The sequence below is a fragment of the Panulirus ornatus genome, chromosome 22, assembly GCF_036320965.1.
Source record: "Panulirus ornatus isolate Po-2019 chromosome 22, ASM3632096v1, whole genome shotgun sequence".
NCBI classification, from domain to species: domain Eukaryota; kingdom Metazoa; phylum Arthropoda; class Malacostraca; order Decapoda; family Palinuridae; genus Panulirus; species Panulirus ornatus.
In genome coordinates, this window is record NC_092245.1 from 13,672,735 (window position 1) to 13,694,903 (window position 22,169).

At 41.9% G+C, this 22,169-nt stretch overlaps 1 protein-coding gene across 4 annotated transcripts in view; it reads left to right on the forward strand.

Moving 5' to 3' along the window:
* LOC139756564 (homeobox protein abdominal-B-like) overlaps positions 1 to 22,169 on the forward strand; it is a 217,365-nt gene that overhangs the window by 181,170 nt on the left and 14,026 nt on the right. For 3 of the 4 annotated variants that reach the window (XM_071676167.1, XM_071676168.1, XM_071676169.1), the window contains one exon: positions 2,651 to 2,704. The exons of the other annotated variant lie outside the window; for it this stretch is intronic. In XM_071676167.1, coding sequence (XP_071532268.1) covers positions 2,651 to 2,704 — 54 coding nt within the window. The remainder of the gene's footprint in view (positions 1 to 2,650; positions 2,705 to 22,169) is intronic. 4 annotated transcript variants of the gene reach the window in all.

Consider the following 22,169-nt stretch of genomic DNA (forward strand, 5'->3'; position numbering starts at 1 on the left):
TTCCATGATTTATCCCCACCATATTGTGTGTCCTTCCCCTACCATACCATATTTCCATGAGTTATCCCCACCATACCACTAAAATGTCAGTGCTTCATCATACTACCATAAACCCCTCAACATTTTTCATCACGTTGACTCTCACATCATACGTTTTCCTTCCATACTCAGTCTCCACCAAGTAATATAGTTATGAATATTGATCCAAAGTTCCTCCGTCTCTTTGAACTTATTTTTCGTCTTTTAAAGTTTTAAGCTCGTCTTCTCACATATGTTTACACACCATGCTGTATTTTTTACCCCAGTATCCTGTATTCTTCCCTCCCTTGATTGCATTTCTACCCCATGATGATACATATCTACTCAGTCAGGATGTATTTTTAGTCCTCCATACCATACTTCATGCATGCTGTATTTTCATACATCCCACCATACTGTATTCTGCATTTTTATTCATCATACTGTATTTCTAACACACCGTACTGTAATTTCCACCGTCTATGCTGTATTTATACCACACCATCAGTACTGTATTTGTATCCCACCATAATGAATTTCAACCCCACTTTACTGTATTTGAGCCCCACCTTACAGTAGCTGACAAATCAAAATACATAATTCCCAAAATGACTAAATGTTTACCATTGTCATCGTTCTCAAATTATCGCTTGATTTTGCTTCTTCAATTAATGCTGTTGTATCATTGTCTCCCCTCATCCCCCCTCCCACAAGTTAATGTTTACTATCCTCCCATGTTAAATCTGGTCACCCCCCCCTTCCCCCAAGTTAATGTTAAATCTAGTCGGGTATTTCACCATTTCTCATGAAAATTTTGCTGGATATTTCAAATTATTCTCATTTTTCTTTGAAGTGTCATTTGTTATATATTTCTCCTCGTGACTTTTATATTTCCAGTGACATTATTGCAAGTTCTTTTTTTTTTTATCCATGACCAATATTTACTCACTGTTCTTTTCTTTGCCATATGAATGTATTTGAAAAGGTCAGTTTATTTGTGTTATTTATTACCATATTGTATCAATGGGGTTCTTGTGAATTCCCGCATTACTCTCTACTCTGTATGCTTCAGCTATTTTATTCCCATATTCTATTCTTTTTTTTTCTGTATATTTTGTCTCCAGTTTTTCTTAAATCATCTATGTCGTTCCAGTCTATCTTATTCTTCTGTCTCTATCTCTGTGAACGTTTCAGTCATATTTCTAACTGCACTGCACCTCGCCATCATCCAGTTTCACGCAGCTTATATTCTGTTTCTTCTGTTTCACCAGCTCTCCCATACGTTTCAACATGCCTCCTGTCACTCTCCCTCGACACGTTGTCTACGTACTCACTCTTGCCACGTGTCTAAAGGCTCTCTCTACACTTTTAATGCCACACTCTCTATGGTCATCACGCTCTCTATCTTTACCACACTGTCTTTATCAACCACACTCTGTATTTTTACCATTCATTTTATCTCAGCCACACTCTCTGTCCTCATCATTTTCCACACTCTCTGTCTCTACCATTTAAAGTATATTTTCTACATTACTTATCTTCATTATTCCCTCTAACCTTACTGTTCTCTCTACCTTTAACATACAGTGTGTCTTTGAAACTCTGTGTATGTTTACCACATAGTCTGTCTCTACCACATTTGTCCATCCTTGCACCAACTTTGCACAAGTTCCACCGCCAGCTCTACGATGTCCATCTAGTTTTTTCACAATTCTCCATCTCCCTATTCCCTCCTGTCCCCACTCCATCGGCCCTCTACCCATTCTCTGCACCGCATTCCATCACACACTTTTCCTTCTGGAGCATCCAGATCTTCCCTCCCTTCTCCTAATTCTATTACATTGCCCTTTCCTTCCCCTATAAACCACTCCATCGATGCCTTCGTTCTTCTGCCTGCCTGCCTGTCTGTCTGTCTGTCTGTTTGCTTACACCTCTCTTTCTCTGTCTTTCTTTCTATGTTTGGATCTATATCTATCAATCAGTCTATCAATCTATCTTTCGAGAATTCTATCTCTCTCTCTCCGAACTCCCTTCTCTTCCACCACAACCAGCTCCTGAATCATCTCCCTTCCCCCTCAACCACATTGTTATTCTCCCTCTTATCCTTTCCCATCACCATTCCATCTCTGCACCATTTCATAACCCTATTTTCCCCTTTTCACCTTTAACCCCCCACCCACCCTCCCCCCCTCTTCCCCCTTCCCCTACTGCCATTTTCATTAACCCTCACGGCAGCCCATCTTTCTCCCCCCACCTTCCCTCCCTCCCTCCCCTCCCCTTCCCCCCCGTCACATCCATCAATCCCCCCTCCCCTCCCCCACTACAAAAAAAAAAATAAGGTCTCCCAGCTCTTCATCCCTAACTCAAATGGCCCCCGCCGGCACCCTCACCTACCTACCACCACAACTCCCGTGCATCTCTCTCTCTCCATCTCTCTCTCTCTCTCTCTCTCTCTCTCTCTCTCTCTCTCTCTCTCTCTCTCTCTCTCTCTCTCTCTCTCTCTCTCTCTCTCTCATTTCCCCTCCCCACCACCACCACCACCTGTGTGCCATGTTGTTTTTTTCCCCCCCACCCCCCGTTGCCAATGTGCTATTCTTCGTTGCTAAAGGTTGTAACATTTGGGTGCTTACAGATGCGAACTCGGGAGGTTTCTGGCTGTACGGGGGAAAGGGAAACCCGCTTTTAGGTATGAGATATGCTTTTATATACGTATGTATATATATATATACATACATATATATATATATATGTACACACACAAATGTATATGTATGTATACATGTCCTCTAGTTTCACCACCACCTGTGACCACACGTTTCACAAAATGTGTATTCTGATTTCACCAACTTTGTGTGTGACTTTTTTTTTTTTCTAAATCACTTTTGTTGTGTGCATTATATGTAGTTTTATGTATATGTGTGTGAGTGTTTTTTTATATTGTTTATGCTATATAAAAGCATCTGTTTTATTCTTATGATTAATTTTGCACATGCACATATTTTTATTAGTACTACACATATTTTAATATATATATGTATATATATATATATATATATATATATATATATATATATATATATATATATATATATATATATATATATATGTTACTTATATTTGATTATGTCTACAGAAGTTGATACAAAAGTGAGTGAAAATCTGATACGGATCTTATCCCATTTTCTTTAAAAGGGCAAACTGTACTCCGTTAACGGGTCTACTGTTGGGCTCGGGGCATCTCTCTCTCTCTCTCTCTCTCTCTCTCTCTCTCTCTCTCTCTCTCTCTCTCTGCCTTCCGTTAGCCTCCCGTTGCTAGACCTCAATCCGCTCTTAGACCACCGTTGTTGGAATCCCCAGCGCGCCGTTTCCCTTCCTTTGTCGGGGGCTCATTGTACAGCAGAAACTCTGCATTCAACAGTCTCGCTTGGCCCTCTCACTCACTGCCAGCCTCGTCGCCCGACGCGCTTTGAATTGCTTGCAAGCGACGCCTCGCTCCAAGCATCTATATTTTTTTCTTTCATTTTTGCCATATGTCTGTGACGTGTGCCACTGCAAACGTTACACGAGAGCGACTACGAGCGTTACGTGAGTGTGTGTGTGTGTGTGTGTGTGTGTGTGTGTGTGTGACTGCAAGGGTTACTCGTATGTGCTTGCAAGCATGGACAAAGAGCACGGACGATGCTTGCGTTGCAAAGATAACTTATCCTTCAGGAGTGATTACGAAGGTCTTCTCGAAGATCAAGTAACACCCGACCACTTCTCTTGTTTTACGTATTTATGTCTTCTTTTTTTTTGGACGTTACTTAAAGAAAGTGAGAGAGAGAGAGAGAGAGAGAGAGAGAGAGAGAGAGAGAGAGAGAGAGAGAGAGAGAGAGAGAGAAGAGGATATCTTCTCCCAATACTCTTGGCTTGTGTTTGGGGAAAAGTGGCCTCGTAGATAACATCAAATGTCCATCTAGATAAGGTAAACTATCCACGTAGATAACATAGAGTGTCCATGGCTTGTGCTATATTTCATATAGATAACACAAACTGGAAAATCATCCAAAGGCTTTTTGATATCACGACTACCATATCTATTGGTGTTCAAAGGCCATGAATTCCTTAAAGAGTCTTTTGAACATCCTTGAACCCATAAAGAAAGTGTTTGATCCAGTTTTTCCGATTGGTAGTTCTGACTCTCATTTGACATCCCCTTCTGATTATGGACAAGTAATTAACCCCAGGCTATCTTCTCCCTCGCGTGTCATCTGTTCTGAGGGATCAGCATATCGACGAAAGCAATTTATTGTAATCTTTTTTATTTCCTTTTTTCATGTGTAGCTTAAGATTGACCTTCTGGGTAAACGGTTCGTTTGGAATTCGATGGATAAGGCCATGAACTTAGGCGAACACGTCTTGTCCTCCTTCTCTCTCTCTCTCTCTCTCTCTCTCTCTCTCTCTCTCTCTCTCTCTCTCTCTCTCTCTCTCTCTCTCTCTCTCTCTCCTGCGGTAATGGGGTCGCCCTCCTCATGATACGATCTGTTCACTCGATGATTCAACGAGTGGGAGAAAATGTGTCGACACAAGCATTATGGTCTCTCTCTCTCTCTCTCTCTCTCTCACTCTCTCTCTCTCTCTCTCTCTCTCTCTCTCTCTCTCTCTCTCTCTCTCTCTCTCTCTCTCTCTCTCTCTCCATCTAATGATTCCTGACCACCTTTCCCCACTCTCCCCCCCCCCACCCACCTCTGTGTCTAACGATTAACATTCGTTCTCGTTCGTGGTTGACGAATTCGTGACTGTTTATCTGATTATCCGTTATTTTTATGGCAGTCGACCTTCCACCTACCTGTGGCTGCCATTTGGAAACTACCTTATTGGTTCGTTAGTTCGTGTTGCGTGTTCCGGAAGTTGGAATTCTCCATAAGTCCTTTCCAGGGTAGCGTTCGTGCTCACACACACACACACACACCCACACACACACACACACACACACACACACACACATACACACACACACGACCACACAGAAGAAGCAGAAGTTCCACGTCAGTCGCTAAACAGTTAAGTTGATAATTAAAATCACGAATAAATGACGAAAATGTGGGATGACGGCCCAATTTGCATCACTATCTCACCAATTTCGTCTTCGTTAACGCGACCAATTAACGACAACGAATTGCGTTTTTTTTTTTCCTTCGTCCTCTTCAGAGAACAATGAGTGTGGATATAGTGCACGTGTAGGTATAGCGAACGGGGAGATATAGCGAACGTGTGAGGGTATACTGATCATTGGGTATAGTAGACGTGAAGGGGGGTATAACGAATGTGGGGTATATCGGAGGTGGGGTGGTATAACAGACGTAAGAGTATAACGGATATTTGGGTATATAGCGGAAGTGGGGAGGGGGGGAGAGGTGGTTTAGTGGATAGTGAATATAACGGACGTGGGGGGAGGGGGGATAAGCGGACCTGAAGGTTGGCTAGTATAGCGGACGTGGGGCGGGTCGTATATCACAGGCTATAGCGGACATGGGAGGTGGGGGGTTGGATATAGAGGACGCGGGAGTATAGCAGACATGGGGTTGGGGTTGAGGGGGAGGGAAGTGAAGGAGGAGGCTATAGCAAGCATGGTCGAATTTCGTCGTCTGACTGGCGGGGTTTACCCACTTAACACGCGCCTGGTTCGTCACCAGCAGCAACAGACAGGCATGCAAACTGCTATTGCTAATGTTCATCGACCAGCAGTCGTGTGTGTGTGTGTGCGTGTGTGTGTGTGTGTGTGTGTGCGTAGGCAAAACTGGGGAACCTGAGGATTGGAAAAGGCTGAAGGTGTAAAAGGGAACTCGATGGTTATACACCTCTGGTTCCACTGGAATATATAAAAAGTAGGAGCTGGAAGCATAGAGTGGGACACTGAAGGGGAACTGGATAGAAAGAACCAACAGAAGGACTGGAGAGGAAAAAAAAGGGGCAAATCAGCATGAGAAAAGGCACTTGAAAAGGGAAATACAAAGGGTTTTATCCATAGGGCGAGGATGATCTGATGTAGAGAGAATTCTATCCTCCCTCTGAGTTATTGAAAATAGTAGAAATATCTCTTAGAATCACTATAATGCCAACAAGATATAGAATATAGCCTCGTAGGTTATAAATAGATGCGTCAGAGATAGAGTTGGAGGCAAGGGAGATAAATAGGATGGCTGGGCAATGGAAGAGGAAATAAAGGACAAAAAGAGAAGGAGAGAATATGAGAATTGCTCATGATATGGTGAAGAAATACTGCCCAGGGGAAGAGATGATGGATGTTGGAGAAAAATGGTTGGTGGGGGAATGACGGAGTTGATTAGAAAATGGGAAAATGGTGAATGGCAAGAAAATGGTGGAGGAAGAAGGAAAGAAAAGATAGTCGAGGAGAAAAGTTAGGAAATAAATAAATGTATTTAGGAGTAGGTCATAGGATGGATTAAGAGACGAATTCGTGTGGTGTAGACATAACAGAGAGAGAGAGAGAGAGAGAGAGAGAGAGAGAGAGAGAGAGAGAGAGAGAGAGAGAGTTGAAACATGGAGTCAGGAACGAAAACGGCTTCCGGTTAGGACGAAGGGAAAGAGACGCATGCATGACCAGGGGACCACGTGGTATCGGGTTGGGGTGAGGAGGGGGAATGGGGGAGGGGGGGTTGTTCCCCTAGCTCAAGGGGAAGGGAAAGGGAGGAGGGAGGGGGAGGGGAGGGGAGGGGGGTATATGATGATGGAGTGGGGATAAAGTGGAGGAGGAGGGAAGAGGAGGGAGAGGAAGTCAGCCTCCTGGCGTGGGATAGGGGATCGAACGCGGTAATACTACAGGGAGGGAAAAAAAAGTATAAAGGAAACGGAAGGACTTATTATAATACCCCGTTCTTACTGGATTGGAATACCACATCCACACGTGGGAGGCGGGTACTGAGGTAGAAAATGGCTGGCCGGTTGCAGTCATGCCCCTAACATGGCGTCGTCATGACATGGCAGTACGACTGACCAGTCACAATAAAAGAGACAACGTATGCATTATAACAACGTATGACGTCACTCGCTACAACATGATACTTTCTATGGAAGTATATGGTCGAAGTCTTATACCTCCAGGAGGAAACTATATTAAAAATAAAGTTTACGCTTTAAACCGAGAGAGAAAAAAATAAATAAATACTAAACAACCTCAGTTAATAGACCACTGCCAGAGTCGATTTATATACAACATTGACAACAGCAAAACAGGGAAAAAACCTCCCCAAAAAACGTACTGATCGTTTATATGTAAATTCTATAATACAAAAACGGGGGAAAAAATAGAATGAATTTCTGCGGTAGAGCGTTAGGAAACCAGACAGTGAAATAGGATATAAATGAGAGGGCAAATTATGAAGAACAAAAGTGAATGAAACATAATTGGATGATGTCGCATTACCTAGTGTGAGACTGATATATATATATATATATATATATATATATATATATATATATATATATATATATATATATATATATATATATATATATATATGTATATATATATATATATATATATATATATATATATATATATATATATATATATATATATATATATATAATAAGGAAAGAAAGAAGTTTAATAAAAAGAAGAGTATGGTTGAAAGAGATGGAGAGGGTGTGCTGATATGGTTTGGACACGTGGAGAGAGTGAGTGACGAGAGGTTCACAAAAAATATATATTTCTCAGAGGTAGAGGGGAGGACAAGGAGAAAGTGGAGAACGAATAGGAGATGGGTGGATGGAGTGAATGAGGCTTCCAGTGCTCGAGGCTTGAACACGCAGGAGGATGTAAGGCGTGCGCAGGATAGAGTAAACTGGAACGTTGTGGTATACAGAGAGCGACGTACAACTGTCATTAAGACCGGACTAGGGGATGCGAAGCAGCTGAGGGACACCTTGGAAAGATCTGGTTGTAGATAGGAGGCTGTGGGTACAATACATTACACATGATAACTAGAGAATGAAGGATTGAGGCCTTCTTCTGCCCATGGCGCTACTTCGCTAACACGAGAAACAGGCAAATAGACATAAAAAAAAAGAAAGATATACATGTGTGTGTGTGTGTGTGTGTGTGTGTGTGTGTGTGTGTGTGTCGGAGACAGGAATATAGCACCACAATTTATGAGAGGAAGGTAACATTATAATATCGGTCAAACACGACAGTCGGCATCATAAACATTATCACAAAGAACGACGGCACAGACCTGGCGGTAAATGTGTCTTAATATATGTTTTTTTTTTTTCTGACATGCGAATCATAGAAGTATTACCAAGTAGTAAGATGAAAATGAATGATGATAATGATAATGATAATTATAATCATGATAATGATATTATTGATATAATAGTAATGATAATGATAATAGTAATACTAATACTAATAATAATAGTAATAATGATAATGATAATAATAATGATAATAATAATAATAATAATAGTAATAATAATAATAATAATAATAATAATAATAATAATGATAGTAATAATAATAATAATAATAATAATAATAATAATAATAATAATAATAATGATAGTAATAATAATAATAATCATAATAATAATAATAATAATAATAATAATAATAATAATGATAATGATAATAATAAAATAGTTATCATTATCATTATTATCATTATTGTTATTATTATTGTTATTCCTATCATTACTATTATCATTATTATTATCATTATTATTATTATTATTATTATTATTATTATTATTATTATTATTATCATTATCATTATTATCATTATTGTTATCATTATTACTATTATCATCATCATTATTATTATTATTATTATTATTATTATTATTATTATTATTATTATTATTATGATATTTATTAGTTATCATTATTATTATTGTTATTATTATTATCATTTCTGTTGTTGTTACAACAGATTATATGTAACGGCTGGATAGAATAAGCCCCTCGTGTTATATTTTACTTGCACCGCAGGCAATGGTTGCAAAACACATACACACCCACCACCGCAAACATACATTTCCCGTCTGGTTCGACATGTTAACTTACACAGGGTATGGTAGCGATCGTGTAGCGGGGCTTAAGCCCTCTCTCTCTTTCTCGTGTTTAGAATATTGAACACTAACATGTATGTCACCAACCATCTGTGTGTGTGTGTGTGTTGCTAGTGATGTGTTTTTTAGATGCCTCCTTCCACAAGTATCATTCACTAAGGGTCGTTGGCGTCGAGGTAATGACCACGAATCGAGAAAATATATGAAGAATGACATTGAGGGACTCGAGGCAATACGGAGACCACACTCGCGCCTTCAGTATGTAGATGCCCTTGTTGATGTACGCGTCCTTATGAAGAAGATGTTGACTTGCTCAAGGGGTTATGAGCACAGTGGATTTATGTTCTAATTCCCTTATATCATTATCTTCATTTGAATCTATAAACCAACATATATATATATATATATATATATATATATATATATATATATATATATATATATATATATATATATATGCTTTTTTTTCATTAGAATTGGGACGGGACCCGTATAAGGTGTATCCCACACGTCAGCATTTACCACACGAAGCAGCGAATGACCGAGTTAATTCGTTCCTGCCCCAGTAGATGGCGTGGTGATGCACTCGGGAGGGGTGGAACTGGTCGCGTGACCCTCCTCCCCTCCTGGGTGGAGGGAGGGAGGGGAGACGGCCGCCCCGGGGTGTGTGTGTGTCTGTGTGTGTGTGTGGGAGAGAGAGAGAGAGAGAGAGAGAGAGAGAGAGAGAGAGAGAGAGAGAGAGAGAGAGAGAGAGAGAGAGAGCGATACTGGCTAAAGAGCTCGCTGGAAGGGTAGGAATACTTGGAAGGCCCAGGATGCCTCAGGAACCATAGCTATAGGAGCAATGAATGGCGGGAAATAAGGAGGAGGTACTGGGAGGAGGAGAGGACAGCCTCCATGACTGATGGTCGAGGAGGAGGAGGAGGAGGAGGAGGGGATATGGAAAACGCAGCGAGGGACGCGCAAAGCGGTTGCTTAACACAATAAAGCAGCAAGAAAACGGAGTACGTTCGGTGTAAATATAGCCTTACAAGGAATCAGGTCGACTAGATTTGATCATGAATGAAATGACTGAGGACGAAGAGAGAAGAAAAAAAAAAAATTGACGAATAGTTGAGGATTTGTGGGAGATTAGGGAACAATGTGAATGTGATGTCGTTGGTCACTGCTATGGAGATGTAATGATATATACACGAAGAGATAAGGATAAGAAAGCCCAATAGGTGATGGAAAAGGTGAAACGGAGAAGAAAGATAAGACTGCGAAGTGGTAAGCGCGCATATATGTATGATTATTACATCAATCATATCAAAACATTTTACGTTTGTGATAATTTGTGGCAACTGTACACAAATACATAATCGTCACTGAATTGTCATAATGTTTGAGTGAATATAGAGGGGAAGGTAGGAGGAAGAAGAGAGTGAGGGGAAGGAGGAAGGGTTGTGGAAAAATAGAGGGGAGTGAGTGTAGGGGTCGGGGAGGAGGAAGAAGACGATGGACCAAAGTGGTTTGGGGCCAGATGGGGGAAATGATACGTTGCCAGATGTCGCTACAACGTTGCTTAATGTAAACAATTTCTTTTTTTTATCATCTCGGCTCAAAGAGACTTCATATCTCTGTAGACTTATTTCACTCGTGATTCAACTCCAAGTAACTGTTAACATTAAAGTATAAGTGACTTTAGAGGTCTACGATCCTTATGATTAATAATGCTCTTATTCTTTGAGAGTATGGTTACGAGGGAAGGCATTGTTTGTTGCATAAAAATGGTGGTTAGCTGTAATGTTCGAGGGAGGGTTAGATCCTGAGCCAGACCCGAGGGAACAACTGCTCATAGCCAGTTCGCATAGTGCCAAATGGTCGCTCGTGTTTTTGATCGTTGTGGCGTGACGAACTCCGTTACCGAACACATTCATCGACGAATTCTTTTTTGATATGTCGCCGTGGCTTTTGTTTTTTCCCTACCGAGTTTTCTTACCCTCCTAATTTATTCGAGGGAGACTAAAAATAAAAGAGTACTGGTCCTTGCTTCGATTCAGGTTTCCGTGACCCCCTCTTTTTTTATGTCTTTAGTCCGATAATGTGTCCCAATTTATAGCGCACCGTTGCGCTGTACATGTAGCCTTCAAGGATCTACTTCGACAGCTTCTAAAGAAATATGTAGCTAATATTCAAATCACCATGCGAATGTGTCTGTCATGAGAAACAGATTTGCATAGCCAAATGCGGGTGTAGACTAAGGATAGATGTAGGTAGACTAAGGATACAGTCGATGGAAATAAGACAAAAAATATATTTACTATTTTCTTCAAGACGATGGTCACGACTCCCGGATCATTGAAGGAAGATTGGAACAAGTTTCATCAGCGGACTTGGTCTTCTGGACTGAGCTGGCGGAGGTGGGGGAGGGAGGAAGGAGTCTAGAAGGAGGGAAGGGGTGGGGGGTAGTTGGCGTGGGTGAAACGCAGAAGGAGAGGAAGAATAATTGGTGAAGGAGTAAGAGAGGGGGAGAGAAATGGGAGAAGAAGAGAGGTAAAGGGAAAAACGAGATGGTGAAAGGCAGGTTAAAGATTGAAAGATAAGAGGAGAAGAAAGAGAGATAAGGAGAGGAAAAAGAGGAGGTACTTATAGAAGGAAGAAAGAGAGGGAGAGAGGGTGAGGACCTAGAGGGAAGGAAAAAGGGAGGGAAGAACCACATATTTAAAGAAGTGAGAAGATAGATGGAAGAACAGGTACGTAGGAGAGAAAGAGGGAGCATGGTTGGATGGAGAGAGAGAGAGAGAGAGAGAGAGAGAGAGAGAGAGAGAGAGAGAGAGAGAGAGAATGGAGTCGTAAAAAAAAATGGAAGAGACACCGAATGTAGTGGGAAGAAGGAGGGGGAATAAGAAGAGAGGGGAGGAAGGCCTGAGAGGAAAAGGAGTGAGGGGAGATGTGAGGGGAGGCGGAGCAGAGATAACCTCCCCCCCTTGCGGTGATCCCTCCAACTTTCAAGAGGGGAGCGAATTACGTTCTGTGGCACTAGATGGGGAGTCACAGAACTATACATCTCCCTCCCCCGACACGCGATAATAGATGTTTATTTTTTTCATTTACTTTGCCAGTCACTGACTTCCTATTCAACCTCGTTAATGACGAAGTAATTGGGATATTCTAATTACTTTATGATTGTACAATGGAAAGGATACATACTTAGAAAAGAATAGCTTTACTTAAAAACACTCTCATATTCCTTCTTGAAAAACAAAACAGATACATTTTCGCTCTATCAGCAACTTTTACTTCATACCAATGAAAAAATGGCCTTTTTTCATGTTTTTTTTCTATCAAAAGGCCATTAAGAAATCCTTTTTGCAGTGCTGGAGTTACAAAGATCAAAATGATTATTGGTAACACACCTTTGTCCACAGTGAAGGACAAGATGGCACATGTAGTAGTTCATAATCAGGTCAATGTTAGTTCACTGGTTCGACTCCTGAATGAGAGACACACATCTCTTGGTTGGGTTAATGAAGATCTTTTCGATATATATATATATTATATATATATATATATATATATATATATATATATATATATATATATATATATATATATATATATATATATATCACGCAACCAAATGATATCCAGTGTCAATTAATTTCATAATAGCAAATGGGGGAAAAACTAGCTTAACTCTCTCTCTCTCTCTCTCTCTCTCTCTCTCTCTCTCTCTCTCTCTCTCTCTCTCTCTCTCTCTCTCTCTCTCTCTCTCTCTGAAATCATTTCGTCTCACTGGAGACTTTCTTTCACCATCTTTCGCGGGAGAAGAAAACTACCATGTATTCGTTCGAAAGTACTCAAAGGCACTGCATACACTGGAGCGATGAAGGGTCGGTTTCACAGATTGACTCAACGGAGTTACGTTCATGTGGTGATCTACCGTTACAACCAATAAAGCCCTTTCATGCACCATAGCATGACTGCAGATAATGCTTTTTATTGTGGTATAATTCTGATTAGTTCAGTGCGAAGCACCACACGATCACTAATAGGATGAATAAGTCATTTTGTGTGTGTGTGGGGGGGGGGGGGGGCCTCCGTCCGGATCACAACCTTTTTCTTTTTCAAACTTACATTTTTTTTGTTTTTGTTTTGTTTTATAGAAGGATTTTACAAAATTTGTGAAAAACTTTAGTCTTGGTCTCAATTTGGCTTATTTCCCCCTCCCACGCAATCGGTTTTTTTTTATGAGATTTGAATTCCGATATGATACAAGCCGAGGAAATGAACACTATGAGGGTTTATATAGACCAGCTGAGTGATGTTTGATATCATATGTTGTTGTGAAAATATGAATTATGTTGATAATGGTGATGAGATGAATCATTCGTATGTTTATGTGAAGCTAGAAAGTAATCGACGCAACAAATACATGGCATATGATATAGAAAATAGAGATTTATTCTTTGTTGTACGTGGATTTGTTTTAGATGAGAATACGTTCATGTAAAAGGAAGAAAAACGAGGCTGTGGGGAGGAGAGTATGTCGTCTGGTTGGTGTACCCAGCAGGGCAAATATGGGTACTTTTGAGGTCAGGAGGGGTGGGTAGGTGGGCCAGTAGCAGCAAGAAGGGTGGGCAGGTGGGCCACCAGCAGAAGGAAGGGTGGGCAGGTGTGGACCAGCAGCAGTAGGAGGAGGAAGGGTGGGCAGGTGTGGGCCAGTAGCAGCAAGAGGGGTGGGCAGGTGTGGGCCAAGCAGCAGCAGCAATAAGGGTGGGCAGGTGTGGGCCAGCGGCAGGAGGGGCTCGGATAGCGAGACTACACTAACAACCAACACCATCCCCCTCCCTCACTCACTCCCTCCCTCACTCCCTCCCTCACGGTATACCGCCCCCTCCCTCCCTCCCTCCCTCCCTCCCTCCCTTCCCCCCCGGTACACGGAACCACAAATCATTGACACAAGGGCCAACAATCGCCTGTCAAGGTTTATGGCCTCGCGTGAGCTGCCTAACCCCCCCCCCACCACCCCATCCCCCTTCCCTCCCCACCCCCCCCCCCCTCAATACACCCACCCACCCACCCCCAACACCCACTAGAATGGTACCCCACTATCCTCCCCCCCCATTCCTGACACCTCCCTCCACTTTTTTTTTACACACACACACACACACACACACACACACACACACAAAGTTGATGCATAGATAATGAGATTCAACTCGACTAAGTATTAAGAAAGGAAGGTATGACACTGCGAAGGGAAGCCTCGACATGAATACCATCTTCCAGGGAGTAAACTCTAAAAATCAAGGTGCAGCAACAGGGGCTTTTATAAGGAATTGCCCCTTTGCTAACACATCGCTGGAGACTTACCTTGTGAGAACAGCATGTGAGAGAGACTGTCTCCTGACATAGATACGGGTTGCACTCAGGTAGAGAGAGAGGGGAGGAAACACTATAGCAAACTGTTCACATGTTATATTACACCAAGGTTAGAATATCTTCTCAAGCTTGATCACTGTTGCTAAAGGACGACAAAGAACTATTAGAGAAGGTCAAGAGGAGGGCAACAAAGATGGGTACTAGAATTAAGAGAGCTCATTTATACTGAGAGGTTACAGAGGATAAATGAGTCCCCCATGGAAGAGAGAAGAGTAAGGGTCATTAGACTATATTCATGATGTTAGGAGCGAACGGGATTTCGAGAGACGTAAGGATATAACAACCGAAGGTTGTAACATGAAAGTAAGCAAAAGACTTATGAAGAAAAATGTATAGAAGTACTTTTGATTAGTGAAAGAGTAGTGGATGAATGGAATGTAGCATAGAGCACATAGAAGTTTAAAGAGTTATATGATAGAAAAAGTTCATGGATGGGGCCCCACAGGTATAAGACTTCCTCCTCGTACTACACACACACACACACACACACACACACACACACACACACACACACACACACACACACATATATATATACATAAACAGTGCAATTTCCGACAAAACTGGCGACATCGACTTAAGTTCTCCAATAACTGACTTAAGTTCTCCAAAACAGCAACAGACATGCGTGTCAAAGTATGGATATTCACGTCAATAATACATACACAGCTACAGTCACGGTAATTACATGTATTAACACACGCACATGCATGGATACTTACACGCATGCGTACACTCGTTTACGAAGTAAGGCACAACAAGTTCTGTCTTGCCTCAACATCACACAATGTTGGTCGCGTTCACATTCCTTGTCAGGAAGGAATAAGACACATCCCAAGACGGTGATCTAGCGAGTGGCAAAGACCTTCAGGTCATATTTGAAGAGAGAATCGCAAAATAAATCCCACGTCTCTCTCTCTCTCTATCTCTCTCTATCTCTCTCAAGCGATAAAGATGTGTGTATTCAACGTCTCGTATTTCTTAAGCAAGTATTGAGTGCTGTGTATAAGTGGGTTGGGTTAAAGGGACAGTCGCTATGAGTGACTGTGCCTGTAAACACGGCACAGCTGGGTGCCAGATAAGATGCAACTGATACAATCCGACTCCGCGAGAGGAGGCACTGAGTGTTATCCAAATTGAGTTCTTATTATAACGAAATCTTCTTCCCTCCCTCCCTCCCTCTCTCTCTTCTTGAGCTACAAGATTAATAATCTTGAGGCTTAGTATTTCAAAGGCAGAGGAGAGGTGTAAGGTCTTATAATCTTGTAGGGAAGGGGGGATGTGTGGGGAAGGAGGTGTAGTCAGTGGTGCTGAGATGAGGAAGAAGTGATACATTATCAAGAGAAGAGAGAGGAGTGATATAGTTATGCAATTTATTGGCCGTTGATCATGCTGTGTTGTTGATGGTTGTGCATTTATTGATTCAATTTGGTTTATGGGCCCATTTGGAGTGAGGGGGTTGTGGGGGGACCGGGTTGATTTAGGATTTTATGAGCTGTGTATTCAATAGGTGGTGTAGGACTTATACGGTTTCTCTGAGTGGTTTGGTATTGATCGGTCATAATTGGCGTGTATGTGAGTCTGTGGTAGTTATGTAATTGGTCTGTAGTGGGTTCCTGAGTCATAATGGAGTGGAGGTGATGTTGGGTGGTGGGGAGGTAAGGGTTAAGAGGTGGTGTGAGTGATCGTTCATTCATCATGTGTGGGGGTAGGAACATGGCTCATTCATCATGTGTGGGGGTAGGAACATGGCTCATTCATCATGTGTGGGGAGAGGAACATGGCTCATTCATCATGTGTGGGGTTAGGAACATGGCTCATTCATCATGTGTGGGGGGAGGAACATGGCTCATTCATCATGTGTGGGGGGAGGAACATGGCTCATTCATTATGTGTGGGGTTAGGAACATGGCTCATTCATCATGTGTGGGGGGGAGGAACATGGCTCATTCATCATGAGTGGGGGAAGAACATGGTTCATTCATTATGAGTGTAGGTAGAGAATGGTTCATTCATTATGAGTGTAGGTAGAGAATGGTTCATTCATCATGAGTAGGGACTGAATCTTCGTTTATTCATCATGAGTGGGGGAGGAACATGGCTCATTCATCATGAGTGGGAGAGGAACATAGTTCATTAATCATGACTGAAGAAAGCACAAGGTTCATTCATCATTGGTAGATAGTGATATACCATGTTAACTGCAAATGGGACTATCTTTAGTTTAATTGTTTAGATAAAGAAGGTTAAGGGTTTTTGTTAGATAATTGATGGGGACTTTCATTCACATTTCATGGGTTAAAAGGGTTATGATTTGCTCATTATGAGTGGTAATGACTAGCGTTCGCCCATTATGAGAAGGAAGAGTTATGGTTCGTTCACTGTGAGAGACAAGGATTAAAGTTAACCCATTATGAGAGACAAGGGATAAAATTTACTCTTTACGAGTAGCAAGGGTTATAATTCTTTCAGTATGAGAAGCATGAGATAAAATCCATTCATTATGAGTGGATGTGGTTTTAAGCTCACACTCATTCTAAGCGGAAAGGGTTTAAAGCGCACTCATTATGAGTGAGAAGATGTTATGGGTCGCCCCTGTGAGAGGCAAGGGCCATGGTTCTTTCAGTATGATCGGGGAAATCGATTCTTAGTTTCATTACGAAAGGGAGAGGATCACTCTGCTTTAGTTTCTTCATAAGTATCTGGTAGTGGCGTGCTGGTAGTCGCCCTCTCAGACCTCCTCAGCGCAGACACAATAAGGTTCTTATCCTGACGAAGCTAAGAAATGAGAGAGGAAGAGGAGCTTAATCGATGCTATCATCGTAAAGCTGGAAACTAATCAAAGGGTTAGTGATCCAGTCGGAAGTATGAATACCAAAAAGATAACCTCGAAGTCCATTAGCCCTAAGTCCCTCCTGTTCCTTTTCTTCGTTCCTTTTTCTCCCCTCTTCCCCTCGACAAGGAAGAAATAAAAAAGGTCCCATCCTCCTCCTCCTCCTCCCCAGGCGATAGCCCGTCTCACCCTTTCCCTTCCCTGAACTTTCACAGAATCTAATAAATCAACTCTAAGTTTTCGAGAGTGTACCCAACAGAGACGTATCCGCTCGACCTCATCCTCATTACCGGCAGTGCTGGAGTTTCGACCTTTCCGAAGCCTCGAAATCCGACTGTGAATCCCTGCAACTTCTGTAGGGGATTTGTCGTGAAACTCACAAAATCTCAGAAGCTTAAAATAGTTCAGATCTCTAGGATTTCATAACCCTGTCTTCTGTGAACCATTTGAATCCTTGAACTGAATTTTTCTTCTTTGAACTTCACGAACCCTTGAACGAAGTGTTTTTCGAAGCGTTTCAATCTTTGAAGAGAATCTGGCCCTAGTATAGCACTGGATTCTTTAGAATCAATTGAAATATACAGAAATACAAGTAAAGGAAGTATTGAATAGATGTATATGTATATTCGTTTATCATTTATCTATGAATGTAAGTGATTACTCTTTACTAAGCTTCATGAACAATCATTTCTTTAATTGAAAAGATAATATATGCACAATAGTGAATATATTTTTGCCAACAACCCAGAATCTCCAGAGATTTACAAATGATATATATATATATATATATATATATATATATATATATATATATATATATATATATATATATATATGTATATATATATATATATATATATATATATATATATATATATATATATATATATATATATATATATATATATACATATTTGACCAGTATCCTCAGCCAACGTCTGCAGATACGAACTGAACTGCATTATTCACAACAGATGTCACATGTATTACCCAGATCCCTAGATCTCATGTGCGTCACTCCACAGACCCAAACACTGATTCCTGAGGAATGTGGTCGTAACCTCCATAACAGTATCCCAAGACCCTCGCTCTTATTCTCCTCAGGCGCTCCACCTTACCAACGCTCGTCTCCACCGTAGAACATCTCTATGGCGCACGCCTTCCCAACCCAAACATCAGAGGCCCCCCTCCGCACCACTTCACGCGACTGATATCGCTACAGTAACCCCCTAGTGATGATAGCCCCCAGGTCCCTGTCCCTTCGTCAGGAGGATCGCTTATGTTATCTCATGTTATAAGTCACCCTTGAAGCTCATAACGTCAGCCAAAATGCCCTTCCTTAGTTATCCATTCCCCAAGACAAAACGACTTAGATCTTCCCTTCATCCCTAATCCACGGTCCTAGAACTTCCCCTAATCCTTAACCCACTTCCTAGAACTTCCCCTAATCCTTAACTCACGTCCTAGAACTTCCCCTCATCCCTAACCCACGGTCCTAGAACTTCCCCCTCATCCCTTAATTACTCCCACCCTACGTCCTTTGCCGTTTCCAGCTTAATCTCCCCTCCTCCTCCTCCTCCTTCTCCTCCTCCTCCTCCTCCTCCTCCTCCTCCTCCTCCTCCTCCTCCTCCTCCTTGGGGAAATCTATGGTACCCCCCTCACCAATCCCAGGTTACCCTTTACCCTTGAAAATCCTTCATCGTCCCAACCTCCTCATCCCCTCTCAAACTTAAGGTACCCCCTGCTCTCTCTCTCTCTCTCTCTCTCTCTCTCTCTCTCTCTCTCTCTCTCTCTCTCTCTCTCTCTCTCTCTCTCTCTCTCTATCTCCCCCACACCAACACTTCCAGTCCCTCCTGAAACTTGGCGTACCCCCATCCCTCCCTCTCTCCCTCCTTCCCATTCTCCCAACACGACTCCCACTCCCCCTCCGTCCCCCTGTGAAACTTCTCTCGGTACCCTGTCGGCCACCAGCAACCCCGCCGACTTCTCGGCCTCCATTTCTCCTGACATATGAGCGATAAAGCGTCGTGGATGTCGTGTTCAACTTCTCTCATGCTGGAAATGCTGCCAGGCATTGTAAGCGTCGGTCAGCTGTTTCATTTCTCTAAGTGGATGGATTCTCTCTCTCTCTCTCTCTCTCTCTCTCTCTCTCTCTCTCTCTCTCTCTCTCTCTCTCTCTCTCTCTCTCTCTCTCTCTCTCTCTCTCTCAAGAATTTATGATCGTGTGTGTGTGTCTCTCGCTTTTTTTTTTTAATTCATTAGGGAAAATTAGTGGTACAGAAGAGATTTACGAGAAAGAGTGACATGCACCTTATAATTGGTTTAATCTGTGAGAGGAGTTGCTTTTCTGTCTAAACTGGTGCTGCTTTCTGTCTGAATTTCTTCTTTGGGTTTGTCTAAGTCCGCTTTGAGTGTGATAGCTTAAGAATTGATTCGCATAAATTGCTTTAGTTATACATAAGAATGTATTTCGTGGGAAGCCCTGATAATCAGAGAAAGTTCGCTTTGATATTTACTGGAATAAAAGACCTAGCACTGAAACTTCCTTGTGGTCGTAACTCTTTGTAATTACACAGCTGAGAACATTACATTTTCTTCTGGGTCTTTCCCTCATGACAAACTGTTTTCTCAAGTTCAAGGAAACACACAATCACCTCCCACCGAGGTAATCGTACAAGGGTATACATGAAAATGAAAACAGGCAGGAGCTAGAAGAATGAATTAAAGGATTTTTTTTTTAATTCATTTGGTGATGATCGTAGTTGTTGATACAGAAAATACATGGGATTTCAAAGCGAGGACGAAGTGAGAAAGAACATACACCGTAGTTATCCACCTATGTATTGCCAAAGGCCATATAATGATCACGAGAGATGCAATGACTGACCCAGTATTGCGTGGCCTACTTCGTGGCGCAACCAGCCACCTCTCGGGAGCGGAAACCGAAGTAATATCTGTAGAATAGGGAAAGAGAGCAACGTAAGGAATGTGAATCAAGCTTTGAATCAAGCTTTAAAAGTCATTCTGAGAGAGTCGATAAGCCGGATTTGCTTTAGATAAAGTTGTTCAGAAATTTGGGTGACTTAGAGCTACTACATATATGACAGACATGTTCTAGCTGTGGCTTCAACATATATATAATGAACATGGTCCAGTTATCGAAGTATTAGTCGTGTATATAGTCACATAAATCTTAGGTCTATGAACGAAACTCCTAGAGTAGAGGAATACATATATCTTAGAATTATTCTCCAAGTTGAATGTATGTATTCATGTATATGATGAGTCTACATGATTGATTTAAATGAGTGAGATCACCTCAAGGAGGAAAGGGAACGAGAGAGAGAGAGAGAGAGAGAGAGAGAGAGAGAGAGAGAGAGAGAGAGAGAGAGAGAGAGAGAGAGAGAGAGATGAGTATGACGCAACCAACCAATATCATCGTTTCTGTCAACACGTCTGCCTGAGTGTTGTTCTCATTTCGTCCTCGAGTCTAGCTAGCGCCAACTAGGCTGACTTCCAGGGCGGGGGGGTGGGGGGGGTTCCTAATGAAACATCATAGCTCTCGGCCAGAGCACCCCAGAACCTGCTGCCGCTGCTCCCCCCTATCACCCATCCTTTCATCTCACCACCTCCTCCTCCCTCTCTCTCTCTCTCTCCCCTCCAAGGCTTTTTCATCGTAAGGGGAAAGGGGTTGAAGGAAAGGGGGAGAGACGCCTGTATGATCCTGGTCTCTTCGTTATAAGCTCATAAGGGGGCGCGGCGCCAGCCCTTTCAACGTCGCACGTAGGAGAGGAAGGGGAGGGGGAGGAGAAGGCGTCGGAGGTCGCAATATTGAATTTGTTTTGCATTTCCTCGGACGCTGCAACACTGTCGGATGTTGACTGTTCTCATGTCTGAGCTTTATCTTTCGATCGGATCATCTCTATCTGTCTGTCTGTCCGTCTCTCTCTCTCTCTCTCTCTCTCTCTCTCTCTCTCTCTCTCTCTCTCTCTCTCTCTCTCTCTCTCTCTCTCTCTCTCTCTCTCTCTCTCTCTCTATCTCTCTATTTATCTATCTATCTATCTATCTCTATCTCTATGGCAGTCACTAGGGATGAAACGACTGGAATATAGGAATATAGCAAGACAGTCTCTTCTTCGGGGTCACAGTGACAATTCGAGTTTATTTGACCTTTTTTTATGTATCTATCGAAAAGAAAATTTACTGATCACGGACAGTGATGGGATACTAAAAATCTCTAAGATATGATGGGCCTAATTCTTAAGAGCGAATTAGACCGTAAGTGTTAATGAAAAGACTTAAAGAAAAAGTACAAAGAGATCCATAATTTAGCTGTGGAAGGAAAGAAACAGATATCAAATCGGCCAACTCTCGAGTTGCCAACTTGGCCTATCGACTGTCGATCGCTCTTGCTAAACTAGTTAACGAGGCAATTAGAAAAACGTCGACTTATGACACAAGAACTAATTTGCTTTATAGATAAAAACTATTAGAATTGATCTGATTAAACCACTGATATTGTCATCTTAAGACTACAGTTCCTAACTTAGGAGAATTTCCAATCTTAATTTCTATTTTGGAGGGGATTCTCCCCCCTAATTCCTGGTGCAAAAAAAAAAAAAGAAAAAAATACAAAGTCTGGAAGAAAACTGAATTCTCGTCTCGTAAAGAACATCCAGACTACAGTTCCAGAAGCCATGAGGTAAACACTTCGCCAAACTCGTCCCAAATGTTCCCTCAAGTTATAGCTAATAAATGTATCAGACTCGCTCGCCAAATCACCCGTCCTTTTTTTGAGCTCATTAGCCCGAGCTCCCAA